This window comes from Aquila chrysaetos, chromosome 4, assembly GCF_900496995.4.
Source record: "Aquila chrysaetos chrysaetos chromosome 4, bAquChr1.4, whole genome shotgun sequence".
NCBI classification, from domain to species: Eukaryota; Metazoa; Chordata; class Aves; order Accipitriformes; family Accipitridae; genus Aquila; species Aquila chrysaetos.
In genome coordinates, this window is record NC_044007.1 from 67,481,716 (window position 1) to 67,502,093 (window position 20,378).

The 20,378-nt window shown below is 39.8% G+C and overlaps 1 protein-coding gene across 15 annotated transcripts in view; it reads left to right on the plus strand.

Moving 5' to 3' along the window:
• Positions 1-16,700, plus strand: part of LOC115340232 — a 35,019-nt gene extending 18,319 nt beyond the window's left edge. For 14 of the 15 annotated variants that reach the window (XM_030011482.1, XM_030011485.1, XM_041123014.1 and 11 more), the window contains 10 exons: positions 1,687-1,823; positions 2,389-2,508; positions 3,018-3,048; positions 8,872-8,893; positions 9,508-9,532; positions 10,462-10,500; positions 11,910-12,011; positions 13,204-13,309; positions 13,748-14,746; positions 15,531-16,700. In XM_030011482.1, coding sequence (XP_029867342.1) covers positions 1,687-1,823; positions 2,389-2,508; positions 3,018-3,048; positions 8,872-8,893; positions 9,508-9,532; positions 10,462-10,500; positions 11,910-12,011; positions 13,204-13,309; positions 13,748-14,746; positions 15,531-15,586 — 1,637 coding nt within the window. In that variant the 3' untranslated portion in view covers positions 15,587-16,700. The remainder of the gene's footprint in view (positions 1-1,686; positions 1,824-2,388; positions 2,509-3,017; positions 3,049-8,871; positions 8,894-9,507; positions 9,533-10,461; positions 10,501-11,909; positions 12,012-13,203; positions 13,310-13,747; positions 14,747-15,530) is intronic. The other variant, XR_005932198.1, reaches the window with a different exon arrangement.
• Positions 16,701-20,378: the final 3,678 nt, after the last annotated feature.

Genomic DNA, 20,378 nt, shown 5'->3' on the forward strand with positions numbered 1-20,378 from the left:
GTAACGAGATTAATTTTAAGGTTTTCTTTCTAATTGCTACATTAGACAACCCTTAGGACAGGATAAGCAATGCTGCTTGTCAGTGGCCTTAGTGTTCCTAGTATGTGCTGGTGGCCTAGAAGACTATGTTCCCTGATGAAGACCTGTAGCAAATTCCCAGTATTAGAAGAGAATTTCTCTGGTTAGTGAATTGTCTTGCTGTTACTCTCCATACAGTATTAATTTTTAAAAGTGTAGCAATTTATTATTATAAGCATTTTTAATAGAAAAAGGTGAATAGCAAAGTGTTACTTTCTTGTATACTCAGTTCATTTGGTAATAGGTTATTTTTGGACTTAAGATTTAGCAGTATTATACCGTAGTGAGTCTGAGGTGGAGCTGAATTTCTTCATAGCAGCGTGTATGATTTGGATTTGTGACTAAAACAGTGTTGACGACATATACTGGTGCTTTGGCTTTAGCTGAGCATTGCACAACCTCAAGACTTTTTTTTCACTCTGGATCCCCAGCCCTCACCCCTTGAGTAGGCTGGGGATGGGCAAGAGACTGGGAGGGGATGCAGCCAGGACAGTTGACCCAAACTGGCCAGAAGGATATTCTGTATGGCATAATGTCATGCTCAGCAATCACAGTTGAGGTAAAGGAAGAAAAAGGAGGGGGACAGGTGGGGATTTAGCTTCCAAGGTGACTGTTCAGAGACTGTGTGGGTATAAGTCTGCTTGTGGGGAGGTGAGTGACTGGTTTTCACATGTTTTGTCTTGGTGTTTTGTTTTTTTTTTTTCTTTTTTTCCCCTCTTCACCTATTAAACTGTCTTTATCTCGACCCATGAGTTCTCTCACTTTTGCTCTATTTTCTCCCTATCCTGCTGAGGGGTGTGTATGTGAGTGAGCTAGCAGCTATGTGGTGCTTGGCTGCTGGCTGGGGTCAACCCATCACAAATACACAGTATTGGAAATTATGATAATAGGGAACAGCTGCAGCTGTTCCTGGTTTGTTTTGAGCTGCTTATACACTTGTTACATTTAAGCTGTTCAGAGTAAAACTTTTCATGCTAGGTATAAGCCTCAAACTTAGAGATTTCTGAGTACTTCTAAAGCATAGTCTTTCAGTCACTTCTAGGAAAAATGAAGAAAAATGCCATTTTCATTTATGGAGTATTTTTAGATTATGAAGGACTCAATTTTGTGAAGTGATTATTGTCTTTCATACATGTGCTTTGTGCTACTTGGACACTGTCCAAATTACGTTTGACTAAGTAGTTTAAATGCATTTTTTTTAATCTAGACACTTACATGGCATTTCCTATTCTCATTCTCTTTTTTTATATGCACTTCTCCATGAATTGTCTTACATGACTGTATTGAATGGAAGGCTCTTTCTTAGTTTCTTGAAAATATCCCAGGCAGGAATAAAGGTACATGAAATATTTTATTTTGGTGGGCTTGCAAATCTGCCATAGACAGTGCTTTTCCTTCAGAATACAGCATTGTAAAGAGACAAATTTAACTGATGTGGGTAATAAGTCTGAAGAAGTGTTGAAGTGATCCTGAATAAGTGTTGAAATTCTGAAAATTGAATACTTTTATTTATTCATTTTGGCTTTTAATGAGCAACATTGAAGAGAATACATTTGTTTTTAGTAGTGTATACTAAAATATAGATATTTGTAACTCTTGCTTTTACAGGTTTAGAACATGTGGTTGAAATCAGATTTGAAGGAAGAAAAGAGCCGCATTATGAATGCAAGCTGTGTGGGTTGAATACAGAGATGGCACCTATGATAGAACATCTTAGTGGATATAAACACAGAAGAGCGTACATCGTGAGTAATTTTGACGCATTTTGATCACAATTTCTTTATGATACTCCCCTTTTATTTTTTTCTATAAATAACTTGCATCAAGTTTGAAGTTAAACCCCCATATGATAAATTGCTAATACTTGTATGGTTGACTCTTCATGGGTCAGATCAACATGAACAGCTGTGAAGCTGTAAGCTATTGAGGAATTGCATTCCAGAGGCACGTGTCTGTATCTGCTCAAAGTCTGTTCCTAAGTGTTTTGATTGCCTCCAAGATCAGGTTCCTAGAACATTGTGGTTCCTTCTTATTCCTCAGCGTGCCCATAGCGTTGTTGGGTATGGTACAGAGGATGTTACCTTTTGGTAGCAAGCTTTGCATAGTATCCATTTTTTGTTTTGAAGACTACTTAAGCAACTTTTAACATTAAGATTTAATTAGTTGTGTTACAGAGAAGAAACTAACTCATAATGTTCAATACAATGTTTACCAGTCTTTTGGGAGCTTGTCTGAAAGGTGAAATGTGCCAATTTTTTAATATTGTGATGAATTTTGATGTTGACCATTTCAAGCTGTTTTTGTCAACAGTCTAAAGAATTTCCAGATAAAATGAAGAAAAAGAAAACGGATGTAAGAGAATGCAAAGTCTCATTTTTCAGACGGATAGCAGGGGAGCTAGAGAAGACTGAAGGATTAAAAATGTACAAGGTAATTGGAAGTAAATGTAAAGTATCTGGTAATGTGTCTTTTATCAGTGTATTTATGTTTGACCTAGTAAATTTTAAAAATACTGCTGTCAAAGCTTACTACGTTTCTGTGTGTTTCTAGGAAATGTAGTATTAAATTGAACTAAGACTTAAAGTTGCCCTACAAAATCTGGAGAAAAGAACAGTAGTATTGAAATTTCTCTGAAAAAACAAAGCTGTTTATTTCTAAGAAGTTAGGGTTTTTAGGGAGAAAATGTCCAATCTGAGTTCAGTGTTTCAGAAATTTTACTGCTTTACTTCAATGATTTTTGCAACTTAAATTTTCTCAAAGGTAAGCAAATTTTCTCTCAAATTTCATTTACATTTACCAGATTATGTATTTATAAAATTATGGGCTACACTATGCTGGGATAAATAAAAGTACTTGTTCCATTTCTAAAAGCAGTTGCATTAGAGACTGTTAGGAAATTTTGATCAGAAAATCTAATATGAAACTATTTCTATCCCTAGATCGAAGGTTACGTAAGACCAAGTACCTCACGTAAGTCTATGAATTACTTGAATGTAATAGATTTGACGTAATTGATATTTGGCCTAATTTGAATTAGTAGCTGAACTCAAAGGGTTTGACTGATTTAAAACATTCAACTTGTAATAGCAGAAAATGTTTTCAGAGATTTTCCAGTTTTTGTGAATTCAAAATGAGGGAAGAAGGGAATTGCTAGTCATACAGTGTTTCTTAGACATTTTTAAACTGCTTGGTTCTGGATGTATTTAAGATAACTAGATTAACTAGTAATTTGCTAATCAAGGAAAGTGAAAAAGTATGGAAAAATGGTATTTGATGGGTTTCTCTGAATAAGCTGATAAAGCCTTCTCCACCTCATTTCAGTCATCAAAAGACATACATGCTGAATCACTGGTAAAAGTGGAAGTTACAGTTCTTTAGCAAGCGCGTTGGAACAAGCAATGGAAACCAAACCCTCAAACATAAAACCAGCATCTTCCCTCATATAGTATGTTTGAGTTATGTCCTTTGTTACTGTAGATGTGCTTTGATGCTTAACAATGCCAACCTGACGAAATACCTACTTGCTACCTTTTGACCCTAATATTAATATCAGTGACAAGGTAGGTTTGATTGAAATGGGTGAAGGTTGCATAGATCAAAAGAGTTTGTCACTGTGAATCCTGCTGTAGGTGCCTACCATAGCAGTGCTTTTTTTGGATTGATCATTGGTGGCTTCTGTGGATTGTACCTTTTAATGTTGGTCTGCAAAACAAGGTGGCAGAGACCCTTTTTGAGCTCCATTTGTCTCTCTTGTGAAGAAGAGGGAATGTGACCCAGCAATCTAGCTCAGTAATTCTCAGTTCAGAGTAAATTGACATCAACACTTACTGACTTCTGTAGAACCGGAGGACATGCTCAGATATCAAACTAGAACATCAAAAAGAGCGATCCCACCTAGTCCTACATGATATGAAGAACTGGAGGAACAGACAAGAGTGAAGTTAGCTGCAAACGCGTTGTGTCATTCAGTATTAAAGTTTGCTTTGGTTAGGTGGTAAGGGCAATATCAAGTGAATTCCAAAAAAAGAAAATAATTCTTACTGGTTTAGCAGCTGTGTGTCTTTAGATCATATTGGCAGAGAATGACTTCCAGCTTCAAAGCTCCCTTCTGAAAGCAAGAGTGAGTTTGAGGATATGATTAAGAAAGGCTGTTTGGTGGCATGTACTACTTTGCAAGTGGCAAAACAGACATAAACACCAAATTTTGGCTGCTGCAGAGATCATATGCAAAAATAAGATAAGAATATGTATTCTTTTATGTATATATATACAAGTTCTGGTATAATTTAGTCTCTGAATTCTGCCTGCATAATTTTTTTGTTTTCCTTTCTAAAAACTACTCTTAATGCTGCTACAGAATACAGCAGCAAACTGGAAATAAGACCAGAGATTTACTTTGCTATTTTGGAACAGGCTTTTCAGAATGAATTATTGCTTCATTGAAGTTGTAGCAGATACCTGGAGAAGCTTGTCTGTATCTTCAGTGGGGAAGTGGTAATTCCATGTGTCAGTACAGGATGGGAAGTGACAGACTGATCAGTCTTGCTAAAAAGGACTTGGTGGTTATGGTTGATGCCAAGCTGAATATGAGCCAAGAGAACGCTCTCGTTTCACATAAGGCAGATCTCATATTGTGATACTTCAGGAGGAGCACAGGCAGTAGACTGAACAGTCTTATCCCCTACTATTTGATGCTGGTAAGACCAAACTTGAAATACTGTGTCCAGTTTTGTTCCTTCTAGTTTAAGGGGAAGATGGAGAAATTGGAGATGGTCCAGCAGAAGATTATGAAGATTCTCAGGTGTCAAGAGCATGTACCTAGGATGAGGGTTAGAGGCAGCTGGGCTTGTTTAGAATGGGAAAGAGGAGGGTAGGGGGTGATCTTAGAATCTTATAACTGCCCTTCAAGCATCTGTAGACTGCTACAAAGATGATAAAGCCAAAGTTGTTGGTAATTGTAGGCAATGTAACAAGAGATGGCAGCCACAGATGGCAGCTCGAGAGGCTGAACTCAAGGGAAAACTTCTTTCCTAGAGGGTAGTACAGCACTGGAAAAGGTTATCCGTAGGTAGCGAACTCTTCATCCTCAGAGGTTTTCAAGACCTGGCTATACAAAACTAGAATCTTATGTTGGCAGTAGTCTTGATTCAAGGGAGAAATTGGTCTAGATGGTGGAACTGGAAGTTACCGTGTGGTCACAGAGCTGATGCCATCAGAATTGCAGAGATGTAATGCAATAGTCTGTATGACTGGAGTGCTGTAATGGGTGGATATGGGCTCCTTATGAAAGATGGCATAGAAGATGACAGTAGAAGTTGTGCTGGATGCAACAGCGCCTTTTTTGTGTAGAGCCATGGCTGGTGGTTGTTGAGATCTTATGGGTCAGGACTAGGGGGAAGGCCAACAAGAACAACATCATGGTAGATGTCTGCCCCTCTTGAACAGGCAGTCTGTAGCAAGGCTGTCTTTACATGATGGGAAGAAACCTCCCAACTGCAGGTGCCAGTTTTCTTGGGGGGGTGGATTTTTGCTGGAAAAGCAGAATAGCAAGTTGCAAACAATCCAAAAGGGAGTTTTTCATGCGGGTGCTGGATGAGTCAACAAGAGGAAGTATTTCACAGAGAAGGAAAAGAGTCAGGAATGTGATGGTCAATGGCAGCCTTAACTGGAGTGATCATGAGATGATACAGGTTAAAACGCTTTGGGGAATGTGGAAGTTACATATCAGACTAATGACCTTGGGCTTCAGAAGAACAGACTTCAGCTTCTTCAGAAAACTAGTAGTCAGGATCCCTTGAGAGACTGCTTTGAAAGGAAAAGAAGCCCAAAAGAGCTAATCAGTCTTCAAGGAGAACCTCCTCAAAGAATGGAAGTGATCCATTCTGCTGTCCAGGAATATGGGCAGGCATAGCAGGCGGCCAGTGTGTTTGAGCACGGAACTCCTAGCTGTTCTTAAATGCTAAAAGGAAGCATACAGAGAACAGAAGCAGAGGCAGGCTGCCAAGAAGAAATGTGTAAGTATTGCAGATATATTTGGGGTAAAAATAAGAAGGCAAAGCTTGCATGGAGGTGAAAGGAATATGAAGGGCAACGGGAAGGCTTCTGCAGGTGTGACAGCAGCAAAAGAAGGTGTGGGCCTGCTGCCAAGCAAGTAGCCTGGTGATGAAAGACATGGAAGAGGCTGAGATATTTGTAGCTTTCTTTGCTTTGGTCTTTAATGAGAAGGTCTGCTCTCAGATCTTTGTGTGTAGTTGTAAAGTTTAGCAGAGAACAGTATTAACCACTGTAGAGAAGGATCAGTTTAGGGAAGAGCAAATTGAGCATATACAAGGCCATACGACAAAAAGGGATGCTCCTGGTGTTGAGGGAGCTGTCTGCTCCCTCAGAAAGTCTTTGAAAGGTCATGGTGATCAGAGGAGTTCCTTGGGGACCTGAAAAAAACCAAATGTGCTTATCTTCAAAAGTAAAACGGGGCTACATGCTGTCCCAGACCTTATAAAAAATTATGGGGCAAGTCCTCATGGATGTCATTTACTGGTGTGTGAAGGTCAGGAAGGTGATTGGCAAGAGCCAGTGTGGATTTGCCAAAGACAAAGTGGGTTTGACCAGCTTGATTGCATTTTGCAATGGCATGGGCTGGCTCTGTGGACAGGGGAAGAAGGATGGATGTAATTTTAACTTTAGCAAAGCTTTCAGCACAGTCTCCCATGTTATAGCCAAACTGGAGAGATAAGGTAAGTCTACGGGGTGGATAAAAGGTGGCTGAACTGTTAGGCTCAAAGAGTAGTTGTCAGTGATTTTAAGTGTGTTGGCCAGTTACTAGTGGCATTCCTCAGTGGTTTCTCCTGGGGCCAGCACTGTTTAACATGTTCATTCATGACCTGGATAATGGGGTAGAATACACCATTGTCAAATTTGCAGTTAATGTCAAATTGGGGGAATGCCTGGTATGTGGTAGAGCAAGATTGCCATTCAGAGGGATCTCAACAAGCTGGTGAGATGGGCTGTCAGAAATCTCCTGAAGTTCAGCGAAGGTACTTGTGAAGTCTTACACCTGGGATGGAGCAACACCCTGCTGGATACAGACTGGATACTATTGGGCTAGGGAGCAAATCTTATGAACCTGCAGGTTTTGATATACAACAGTATGAACATGAATCAGCAATGCATTCTTGATGCAACGAAGGCCAACAGCATATGGGACTGCATTAGCAAAAGTGTGGCCAGCAGATAGAGGGAAGTGCTTATTCCCTTCTGTTAAGGACTCATTAAGCTGCTTCTGGAATACTGTGTCCTGTGTACATGAGAAAGAGTCAGTAGAGGACTCACCAGCTACAAAATATCATGAGGAGACAAGAGCATATGATGTGGAGGACAACTTCAGGGAGCTGGGTTTGATTACCTTGGAGAAGGCAGCAGCTAAGGAAGGGATCTAATTACTGTCTTCTGCTACCTAAACCATGGCTACAGAGGAGCCAGACTTCAAGAAGGTGCACAGGGAAGGGACAAGTGGCAACATTCACAGGCTGCAATAAAGGAAATGCTGATTGAACATTCAGGAAGTTCTGCACAGTGAGTGGTCAAGCACTGAAATTGCCTGCCCAAAGAGGTGGGAAACTGCTGTCTTGAAGACTTATAAAACTCAGCTGGACTTGGGCCTAAGCAGCCTGATCTAATCTTGAGGCTAGTCTTTGTCAAAGTGAGCAGAACTTCAGTGTTAGCTTGAGTAGGGTGAAGTTTCCAACCACTGAGTAGCACTCCTTGTCTCTACCCATCTTCTTTTCAAATGGAGGATTTTGGAAGCTTACTGGAAAGACAGCACAAATTGAATAATTGAAGGAAAATTATTCTAATTGCCAGTGTCGTCATCTTACAGTTAATTGTTTGATTTCGGTTACTTACCGCTTCTGTGGTGCTTTTCTCTCACCTCTCAGGCTGGACTAGATGACCTCCAGAGGTCCCTTCCAACCTAAGCTTTTTTGTGATTCCATCATTCTGCCTGCAGAGGTCCCTCTCATCCTACGTTTCCATGATTCTTAATTCATTGGATATCTTCTGTGAAATGGTGGCAGTCCTTTTCTTTCCTGACATTTGGAAAACTTTGGGACCTACAATGCAACTTCTTGTTGCAACTCATCAGCATGTCTTCAACACCAGGTGGTTAAAACAGTAACACAAGTCTTTCAGCCTCATATTGTAGGGGCAAAGATGTCATTTGTCCTGAGAATTATTACTTGCCCTGTTGCTCGTAAATATTTAAGAAGTGATAAGTTATGTACCATGCAGTACCTGATTCTCTGAAGCATAGCTACTGTCTTAGACTACCTTGTTTTACTGAGCTTTCCCTCCTTCCTCATGCTTATACACTGTACTCGCAAGAGAGCTGATATTCTAATCTCCATTGCTTCTTGTTAGAGACTCAGTTATTATACGTGCAGCTTTGAGGTTCACTGGTATGTTCACAGAAAAAAAAAAACCAACCAAACCTTTTCACTTTTTTGCGTAGAGGAGACATGCCTACCTCAGTTCAATCCATACTGACTTCTTGTGTGGGATTCAGCTGCCTGAACATAAATGCTGTTAGCGCACAAGTCTCCCATGCACCTATCATCAAGGATGCCTGGTGGTTTCTAAAATGACAGTATGTGCCTAAGTTTAAGCTGCTGAATCCTGCCCTTTAAAGAAACTGCAGCCACTTCAGGGCCAGTAACTGTTCTGTTTGTATAATGCTTCTATTGCAGTAATATGGTAGAAACCATATGATGTTGCTAATAATTCTTCTTAATTTTCTAGCCCCATCAAAGAAGAAAGCAAGGTGAGAATACTACCCCCACAGGGGAATCAAAATAGATTTTTTTTTTTTGAGATCTCTTTACTTATTAAATAGATGTGTTTTTCTGTAACAAACATCATCACGTATGGGGAAAATATTTTATATTGTTTTTCCACTGTACTTATTCCTCTTGTGTAAATTGTTCCTTCCTGTCCATGAGGAAATAGTAGCTATGGCTTTTGAAATATTGCGCTGGTTAGGCAGTTCAGTAGCAGTGTGATGTACTCGTACAAAAAGATACTGCAATTCAAATTTCAAGCTGTTACCACTTTATTTAGGGTGCCATTGCCTGAGTAATTGTATAAAAGGCACCTCAGTTCATATAGGAAGAAAAAAAACACCATTACTTTAGTCATCTCCTTTAGCTGATCTGTAAAGAAGTTCATTAGTACTACTGATCTCTTTGAGAGTCAGTCAGAATAAGGACCTTTAAGAAATAATAGTATTTTAAATATGCCATAGAAAAAGATGTTCTGTACTGGTAAGTGATACAAATTTGGAAATTGAAATATTTGGATTCTAGGTACTATGAGTAAACCTAACTTTTTAGTAATCTTTAGAATGCATCTTAATATTGTCATTTCTTTCTTTTCAAGGCGGGAAGATTACTGTAAGCACGAGGTACGTAGAGGTAGTAACTCTGCAAGTGTCTTATGTTGTAGCAGTTTCCTTATGCTTGCTTTTCATTTTTCTGAAAAACTCTTACTTTTTGGCTTTATTTGCTATTTTATTAATATTATTGCAGAAGCAAAATAATTGACCTAATGACCAGAGTTTTGTGTTCATCACAGCAGAGGGGAAATGGATACAGTACATCAGGCTGCTCATCCACCTTAGCTCTCGTAATTCCTATTCAAAGTCACTGAGAGTCTCAGACCCAGTGTCTGCAGGCCAGGTCTCCCAACCTGTGCTGCAGTCTCCACCACTCTGTTTTGCCTCTCTTCAGATCCGAGGTATTCTATACTGAAGGTTTTGGTTTAAATCTTGAGATACAGCTAAAGATTTACAATCCTTTTTTTAACTCAAAAATTGTTGTGAAAAATTGAGTGAAACTCAAAATTATCTCTCAAGTATTGGTCCTGAATAGCACAGGGCACAAACACTGACAACTGCCTCATTTTTGTGTTAGTAGCAGAGGTTGTTTTGCAATCTGATGTGTTCTGTGGTGATGTCTTGCTCTTTTAGGCCTCAGGGTGGTCAAGTACTATGCTAGATGCAGCTGGGCACTTGACTTTTTTTAAACATGAGGTTGGACCTGAGTAAGGAAAGCCTCGGAAAGATAGCTCTTGTAGGTATGTAGCTTAGATGTGAAATGTGTTCTTCCTGGTATTGGAAGTAATGCAGTTGTATTTGTAGTAGCTGCAACCTAATTACTATTGAGGCTCTAATGTTATATGTTTATGGCTGTGACCTAAAATTACTATCTTTTCTTTGTGTTGACTTTTGTTGTTGGATAAAAGATTAAAAGGTCTTGTTTTGTACAAGATGATGCAACAAATACTGTAGTATTCAGTCTTTTAATTTCTCTTCCCCATTCTACAATCCCACAGAATGATCCTGTTCGGAAACAGAAAGCTCTAGAGTTCTTGGTATGTATGTAAAATAATTGTGATAAGAGTCGTGCAGCTTCACCCGTGTGATGCAATGAATATTGTGAAGGAGCCTCTGATTACTGATCAAACTCATTTGACCACAGCATTAATTTCTGAGTTCTATTTTAATGGACTCTGCTCTTTGAAAAGCTAGTGCAGCTGTAGCATAATGTCAGCTCAGAACAACTTGCTGGATTAAACGCGAGCTCTCTACCTGTCCTCTGGATCATTCTTCCCTTTGCTGAGGAGCCACCCTGACAAGCAGTGTTAGCAGCACTGATGTTGCTGAAGTGCCGTTGGCTGCCCATATCTGATGGGATTGTTGATGAGAAGGAGATGGGATTGTCGCTGCCTGCGATGCTGTGGCTAGTGCTGGTGCTGCAGAACCAGACAGCCAAGTGAAACTGGGTGATCCTGAAGCACAGCTGCTGGCGTTGGAGTGGGGAAGTTTTATCAGTTCAGTTGCTGTTAGGAGTGGCATAGTAAGCCTCGGTTTGTCTTTTGGGCTTATGTTGTGAAAATATCTGACCATTTATATTCACCATTTTACTCCCTGAAAGTCATGTTCTGTAGCTAAGGCAATTACAGAATTTCATTTGAGTCTGAATTGTGTTTATACACTGAAATCACAAGTAGAAGTTTTGAGATGTATACTTTGTTACCAACTGAAGAGATTTTTTTTCTTTTTCAGTTTTTCTTCTTTTTTTTCTTTTAAACTGTGGTTACTTGTGACTTTAGGAAGAGGCAGAGAAAAAGCAAGTCTGCCGATAATCCGTAAACTACCAAAAATGCTTGGTAGACAGTTAATTGATTTTTATCTGCAGGAATCACAGCTACTCATTACAGCAGACTGTCTATATTCTTTCAACTTACTGTAATCACTTATAAATTGATCTACTTGCTAATCAGTCTCTTTGGACATTAAAAAGACAGGTAGCCATAATTGTTCTGTGCTTTATAGAATTGTATTGGTATCTTTTGGTATCTCTTATTGCCAAAATTACATATAGGAAAATTATAATGGAAACTTTCATCTTTTTGTTAATAAAATGGGGGAATCAAAGGCATCTGATGATGCTGAAGCTTACTTCTTATTCAATTTTCTACACAGACATCATAAATTTAGGACTTGTGCCCTTCTCCATCTGCAACAAAATGTTCATGATTCACAGTATGGGAGTGGGACAGACATCCAGGTTTATGTTTTACCTTTTATCAGGCCATAATTATGTTCACAATTTTATTTTTTCATATGTGTGTGTGTGTGTACATGTATATTATGTATGTCTTCTATATCAACTAATCATATAAACTTGGTTATACCAAAATCAAAGTATAACTCTGATCTGTTTGTGTATATGACCTTCGGCATCCTAATGACCAGTTCTAACCATGTTTTTCAACAGGAGACTTTTCACATCACCTCAGACTCAGAAGCAACACTTGTTGTTCATATTACGCAGGAACTCACAGAAGCTTTGAAGGCCTTTTGTGAAAAGAAAGCAGCAGTAAGTAGCTTAACCTTGACCAGAGTTGTTTTACCACTGGGACGAAAGGAGTGGTTGAACTCATTGTGTTAACACCCTGCCAAACTGTAATAGTTCAGGCATAGGTCAAAACCCCCCCAGTTAAATATACTTTAATTTTTTTTACAATTTCTAAGTACCAAATACATTAATTGCCTGGCACATTTCTGTTAGTTTTCCATCTGTTTTGGTTTTCTTTTGCATGCTTTCTTCCCCTTTGGGGCACTATTTTGCTTCATGATGTCTGGTTGTCATCCTTCCTTTGCAGTCGGTCCCTTGCTTGATGGCTTTTCTTCTAAGGTTAATCAGGCTTTAACTGCTACCCAGATGTGTCGCTTCTTTTTTTTGCGGGCATGTAGATAAGTCTTTCTTTCTGGTGACTTGGAGCTCTGCTCCCTATTCAGAGCTTTAATCTGTTAAGACTAAGGAACGCAAGATGTTCCTGTCTTTCTGTTGGCCCTTACAAACCTCCATAGCTTCTTTGCATAAAAATTGAATACGTGTAGAAAAAAGGGTCTGAAGAAGGACCAGAATGTGTACAAAAATGGCTCATCATCTCTGGCAGCTACTGGTTCACAAAATTCAGCATGTGTTTTTCTGAAAGGTATTTCAGGCTGGTTTCTTAGGCATTAATAATATATTCCATGTGAGCTGAGCTATGGTAACTGTCTTTGTGCAAATGCCACCACCACCTTTTTGAATGCTACACTTTCAGAAATGTCATGCATTTGAATATAACGCAGTTCTCATGAGCTAGTAAAAAATTCTTCCTGTAGTTTAATCTCAGGCGGTAGCTGAGCCTTCCATTCTGCATTCCCCAGCTAGAGACAGGATTTGCATATCTATCAGTTTTATATTTCAGGCAGGTGATGTTGAGGGATATGGTGCAATAAAGTAATTTGAAACAGGTGACATTGTCTTCCCCAGACACCTCATTCTGTTCTCCAGACACATACCGCTTCCAAATAATACTTTTGAAAATTGTGGTTTAATATGGTAATTGTGAACAACAAAACAACACATCCTTCATATGGAGTTTGCTGGCACCTAAAATTGTATTCTGCTAATTCTGCTTTCTGCGATTCTGCTTTCTATGGGGAACTTGCTATTTTTTTTTAAGAATGCTGAAGACTTGAGTTTAAAAACAGACATTCTGACCTTTTGCTTTATCTAGGTTAATTATACTAACAGTCTGAGGCCCCTGATGTCAATATCTCAGGATGAATTTCCAGGAAAGAAAAGCATCCCAAAACAGTATAAGCCATACGGAAAATCCAAAGGTAATTTAGATGTTTTGTTCTACTAGTTTAAGTCTACTCTTAATACTGCACAAATTGTGAAAAATTACTTTTATGGCCAGCCATAGTGCTTCTTTGCTAGAGTACTGTGTGTCTTTGCCCCTCCGAGTCAGTTCAGGATAATATTTTCTGAAGCCTTAATGACTTCAACCTTGACTCTCTAAGAACACTTCTGTCTCACTGAATAGTATTACAGCAGTAACGGTTGTTGGAAATCCAAGCAGTAACCTTTCCTAACCTATTTAACATGCGGATTTTTGGGTGAAAAGATGCTGGACTCAGGTAAGATGTAAAGGCAGGAAATGGGAAAAGAACAGGAGAAGAACACTTCATAAAACCTCAAAGTAGTTGTGTTTTCAGTTGATATTTTAGTATTTTGCCAACTTCTAGTGCCAATTATTTATTTATTTATTTATTCAGGAAATTCTAACTGGAATCAAGGTTTTTTGTCTCAGTATGAAGAGTGTTCTGCAGCTGCTTCTTTTGCTCCTGCTAACTCATACAGTTACCAAACAGATGATGGATCATCTTCCTATGGACTAAGATCTAATGACTTTGCGATGATGTCTGTGCTCAGGGACTCTTTTGCTCTCCAGACTGGAAGTCCTGCCAGTGGTATCAGCGAATGGCTGAGACAGTTCAGCCGATCTGCTTCTGGCAGTAATTCAGCTGGTGGGGCCTCTTCCTACGAGACAAGTCCAGTGAGTGAGTACTCAGCAGAATGTATGTCCAACGATGTGCGAGGAAGTAAGCTCCCTGATAACAGAATCTTGTGTGGCGGGGAAAGTACAAACTGGAGGAATCAACAAGCGTGTACAAAAGCAAGAAGTGTAAGTGATCAAAGATTATCCTATCCCAATTCTTCTGCCTCATATGCTTCATCTGGAAGATATTCCACAAACTATCTTTTGCAAAGCTATTCCTCTTACAAGAATGATGAGTCTGTGAATACTTGTATATCTTCTGCAAATTCTGCTGTTTCAGGAAGAGGTGGCTCCAGGTGGAACGAGGACTCTAGCTGGAATCAGAGCTCTGGCTGGAACCATGAGAGCTCTGGCTGGAACCATGAGAGCTCTAGCTGGAACCATCAGAGCTCTAGCTGGAACCATCAGAGCTCTAGCTGGAACCATCAGAGCTCTAGCTGGAACCATCAGAGCTCTAGCTGGAACCAGGAATCTAGGTGTCAGGGTTTCAGGCATCAGAAGTCAGGCTACAAGAGTGATTGGAGTTCACATCAGTATTCGTTTTCAGGCAGTGGTTCATACAGAGATTACCAGCAATTCAGAAGCTCAGATAAGATGTTTGATGAAGATGCTGTTGGCCTTACTCCCAACATTTTGAATAGACTACGAGGAAAGGATGTACCTACAATGACCAGGATGCTCAAACAGTTGGCTCCATATTATCCAGCACTTCAAAGTAAGATTGTGATTAGTTCTCATGTAAAATGAGTTACATCAACATAGTTGCTTTAACATAAGCAGGAGATTGTGTGTTGCAGAGATAGTATGCCCTGTTCAGCAGAGTTGAGTTCATTTTGCTCAACATCCGTATCAGTTGAGGAATGGCGTTAATTGCCTCTCTGAGGAGACTTTGCCTCTTGACAACTAAATAGAGCTGTGAGTGGGAGGAAATTTTGATAGCACAAAAATTTCCTGAGTTGAAAGTTTTGTCCTAGGTCATCTTGCTAACTAGCATCTTATATCATGATCAGAGTTTGTACTGTTGGGGTGGCAACTATGGGGAGGGAAGGTATTGGCATAAAGAAAAAAAATATTGGAATGCACGCAGAACCAAACTTGGATGGCATTATAATAGATGAAAGTACTCCAAAGGGATCAAACACTTTGAGAGAACAAAAGAGAAATGTTATTAAAGAGCTGGTTTGTTATATGACAAATTATTTTTTCCAATTATTGTAGAAATATTCCTTAACGTTAAAAATAGTGATACACTATTCAAAATAAAAGATTCTTCTTTGGAAATAGATTATACGAGGGATTTAAAGGGAGGTGGGCATATGCTACTTTATAGCTGTTATTAGGCGTGAGTTTGGACAAATGCAAACTATTCTTATGGTACTAGAATTAGTTAATTAACTAGGTAGCTAGTTAATAGTAAAACTTTAACATTCTCTCTGCTGTATTATGTGAAATAACGTCAAATAGAAGTAACTGTAAATGTTTTTATCTCCCCTTTCTAGAACTAAATATTCAGACATTAGTCAATGTGCTAGTAGAAACTAGAGGAAAAGATTAAGGAGCAACAGCAGCTGAACTGGAAACAGATGAACAGATTGGAGAATCTCCATCTCTCGGCTTTCAGGAAAGAGACTGCATTTAATTCTGTGTTTGACTGGTTTTGGAAGGGGAAAGGGAGGTAGGGTTTAATTTCTTAACATGTGAAATATAGCTGGAACACAAACTTGCACATAACGGAGGTGAACATACTATTTTGTTTAGGCTTTTTTAATGTATTTGTTATATCTTAGTATATTACAGAAAAAATCTTTTGTTATTTTTTGAAAATATGTTAATGTTATTCTGTCAGCAAAAAGCTAATAACCCTTTTAACACCCTTCCCAATTCAGAAAAAAAGAAACGTTTAGTTTTATGTTATCTACTTAGAATATTCACTGAAAATACAGGTCCGTTGCATGAAAACACAGGTTTACTTTTCTTCACACAAATGTAAGGCCAGTTCAGTTAATTTGAGGCTTTATAATTAGCATATTTTTAGAAATTGATACACGACATTTCTGTTTAGACGAAGAAAGGAGAATGTCACAGCAAAGGTATTCTCTGTCTTAACATGATGCTATATGAGGAAAATGTAATCTATTCTAGGGGATTGGTATGTAATGGAGCATATTACTTGCTTTCATTTTTGCAGAGTAAAACCAGTCGTGAAATATATACAGATTTTTTTATCACGTTGTTCGGAATGAAATGGTTACAAATCAACTAAAAAACTCATTTGATGGATTAGTCCATATTAAAATAAAAATTCTTGATTCTTTCTACTGGCAAAAGCGTACTAAGAAAGAGTAGAACCTATAAGGCAGTCAGGTAAAATAATAGGGAAAAATCAAAATGGCATGCTAACTGAGAAACACTTACCAGTTCATGATGTTTGTCAGTGGTCCCTACTTACGTTTTCTTTTCCCCACGCTTCTGAGCCACATGCTCATGAATGCCTGGCTTTAGATGTCTACTTTATCTAATCAGATCAAGCTTACATGGAGCTAAAGAAAAGAAGTGAGACAGTTTACTCCCCAGTGTCCGTTTTCCTTTTCACTGCTGTGTTGTGGACTGTCATACCTGAAATATTTCTCTGTCTCTGTGCATTAAATACTTGTGCTAAACCAGGGTTAGTATGAGCTGTCATAGTATCTTTTTGCGTTCACTAAAATAACTTTTTGGATCTTGTCATGTAAATTTTAACAAAAAGGCATCAAAGCAATTTATTATAGACCATACAAACTCGATTCCCTAAAATCCTCCTTTTGTAATTGTTTTGCTTGTGCATCAGAAAAGATGCACTTTCCTTCTTCATTCCTTTTGACTACTTCCTTTTTTCTTTCTCATACTTATTGAATGGTTTAAGTAGTTTCTAATGGCATATGCTTAGTAGTTGTGCCATACACTTTTATCCATTGAATTACATAGTAGACCTTCTTGCTTAAAGGGGAAAAATACTATTGTCTACCACAGGTGTCTGCCAGAGTTTTGATTTAAAACTCCGTGGGACTGATCAGTTATTATCTACGTTTAAAAATTATCAGAAATTATTTACACAAATGTTACTACCATAGGTTTTTTTCCACAGAAAGTGTAGTGCAACTGAAATTCTGAAACTGTAGAAAAAAACGTTGCTAGCAAATGTTACTGCTACAACTCTGTCAATTCAAGTTAAGACCTTTTCAGCTGAGGTTGTTGTGGAGAGCTCTTTCTTCCCATTTCTCGCTCCCTTTGGGATTTTACTGCCATTACTGTATATCCCAGTGGCACACAGCAGATGGATGATCTCTGCCCAAATTAGATGCTCTTTCTGCCTACACATTCCCTTCTTATTTTTCATTCTGGGGAACAGTTCCTGTCCCTGCTTCTTGTTGTGCAGGGTCCTGCATTGGGGAAATGGTTCTTGCATTTTGAAACAGAGTTGGAGTAGTGACCAAGTTAAGATAGGAAATGCTTTTCAGCATTTATTTACTAAAGGTTTCCTGAGCTGTAGATAGCATTTGGAGTCTTGTAAATGCCCTTCACTGCTCTGTTTCAATTTTCAGTTCTTACCAAAATCAGTGAAATTTTTGAGATGATCGTCTGTTGGTTCTTATACACAAGTACTATCATGTAGGGAATTTTTTTTAAGCTGGTGGTATCTTGTAATATGGACTCCAAGCCTGCCTTATCTCTTGGGTGCAATTCCTATCAGCAGTGTGTTGTTCTCAGTTTTCTTTCCGTCACTTGGCTGAGCCAGTTTCAGCTGTATCACTGCTTTCTCCTTAATTCTCTTTTTATCTTTCTTCTTTCCAAAGATCTTCCTAGCTTTGGAAATGAAGAGCTTCACTGTGCAATTTCTGTACTGATACTGGCCTGGGGTCTGCCACTTGGCACTCCCAGGTTTGACTGACTTTTGGTCTATAGCTGTGACCGCTGCAACTGGTTTCAGAGACTTTTCTCTTGTGTCCCATGCCACCTGCCAACAGGTATAGCTGCCTTGTGTCAAACAAGTAGCATCTTCGTTATTGCAGGAACACATTCCTTCATGGAGTTCAATTTCATAGAATCATAGAATGGTTTGGGTTGGAAGGAACCTTTAAAGGTCATCCAGTCCAACCCCCCTGCAATAAGCAGGGACATCTTCAACTGCATCAGGTTGCTCAGAGCCCTGTCCAACCTGACTTGAGTGTTTCCAGGGATGGGGCACCTACCACCTCTCTGGGCAACCTGTTCCAGTGTTTCACCACCCTCATCATAAAAAATTTCTTCCTCATATCTAGTCTAAATCTACCCTCTTTTAGTGTAAAACCATCACTCCTTGTCCTGTCACTACTGGCCCTGCTAAAAAGTCTATCCCCATCTTTCTTATAAGCCCCCTTTAAGTATTGAAAGGCTGCAGTGAGGTCTCCCTGGAGCCTTCTCTTCTCCAGGCTGAACAACCCCAACTCTCTCAGCCTTTCCTCATAGAAGAGGTGTTCCATCCCTCTGATCATTTTTGTGGCCCTCCTCTGGACCCACTCCAACAGGTCCATGTCTTTCCCGTGCTGAGGACCCCAGAGCTGGAAGCAGTACTGCAGGTGGGGTCTCATGATTGCGGAGTAGAGGGACAGAATCCCCTCCCTTGACCTGCTGGCCACGCTTCTTTTGATGCAGCCCAGGGTATGGTTGGTTTTCTGGGCTGCGAGCACACGTTGCCGGGTCTTGTCCAGCTTTTCATCCACCAGTACCCCCAAGATACCCACTAATTTCCTAGTATTCAAATGAAGGGCAAAAAGAAAGAGACAGAAGCATCTTCAGGATGCAACTCTGCAAGGGGATTGTTTACCCCTGTGACAGGAGTGATGAATTTCCTTTTTTCTAGGGCTGTGTAGAATTGTGAGTACTAAGCATCATTGCCTCATTTGAAGGGCTTCTGTGACACTTTCCCTTCCTCCGCAGGGCCAGATACTTGCAGCTCGGGACTGTTTCCTTTTACAGGATCCACCCTGAGGATCCATCAGCCTGTTTCACTTCTTTCTCTCTAGCCAGCAGCTCATCCTACAAACATGACTCCTGAGAGATGGTGACTTTGGATTGTCTGTCTTGTTCTCACTCAGTTCAACCCTGCCACTTTTAAAGGGGGATTCAAATGATGGTAGGAAGAGGAAAGCATAAATCCAGGTTTCTGACCTTTATGGCACCTGACCAGCAGTGTCTACAAAGGCTCCAGGTGGGAAGACCTCATGGAAAAAAAAGTAAAATGTGCCTTGGAAGTTCTGTGATCCTGCCAGTTACTTGTTCACCAGGCTAGCATAAGCGGAGACCTCCTGTTGCTTCTGTTTTCCTGCATTGGCCAATTTCCTTGAATCAACTTCTGGCTACTCCTTACTCCCAAGAAACCCCTTTGCCTTATCTTGCTCCCATGTTGTATAGAACTGGAGCAGAATGAGTCCTCTGCCTGTTCCTGTTTCTGTAGACTCTGGTCCTTCTTCAAGAAACAGCCTTCACAAGGTAGGCAGTGATCGCCTGCAGAGCAGCATCACTTTAAATGCTTGCCATCCATCGGCACTCATACAGCTACACCACAAGCTTTGCCACTGAGGCAAGAGTTTTGAGGCTGCACCAGAGCCCTTTGAACCAATTTCACATTTCCTTAAAAAGCCATTGACAGAAATCCAGACTAGAACATGCTTTGTGGGATAAACAGTCTGCTTCCCAGCCACTTTCTTGGTCTGTGGTGTACCTGCTTTCACACCTTCAGAAGCATCTGTTTCCCACTGAGACAAGAGTCATTCCTGCCATTTAATGGGGCCATTTAATGGAGACTCTCTTGAGTCCAAAACTTCGGGGCTCTTCTTTTACTGTTTTGTTTCTGAAGAGAACATACATAGCGATCGTCTCAGCCTTCTGGGGAGGTAAGGTTCGAGCAGTTGGAAGTCTTTCTCCCTTGTCTTCTTAAACGTAAGGAACTTTCACAGTTCATCCAAGGCTGTTGGATGAGGTGGTCTCTGACATGGGTCATTATTCCTGCTCCCCCACCTCACCCAGAAGCAATCCCTTGCCCTTTGGGTGATGATGTGCTTTGGGAGAGCTCCTTGCTTCTGTGCACTTATGCTATGGAGACCATTGGTCTCTCCCCAGACACTTCCCACCAGAGAAGTGTTTAGAAAACGTTGCTGAACTGTCACCAAGGGTCTGTGTGATTATCACTTGACAACCAGTAGCAGCTTCTCTGCAGGACAGATGTTTGGTAACTGCCACTTGGCTGTCTTCAGCCTGACACCAGACACTGTACTCTGGCTGAGACACTTGGGAATAACACTACAACATCAATTTTTTATTTTTTTTTT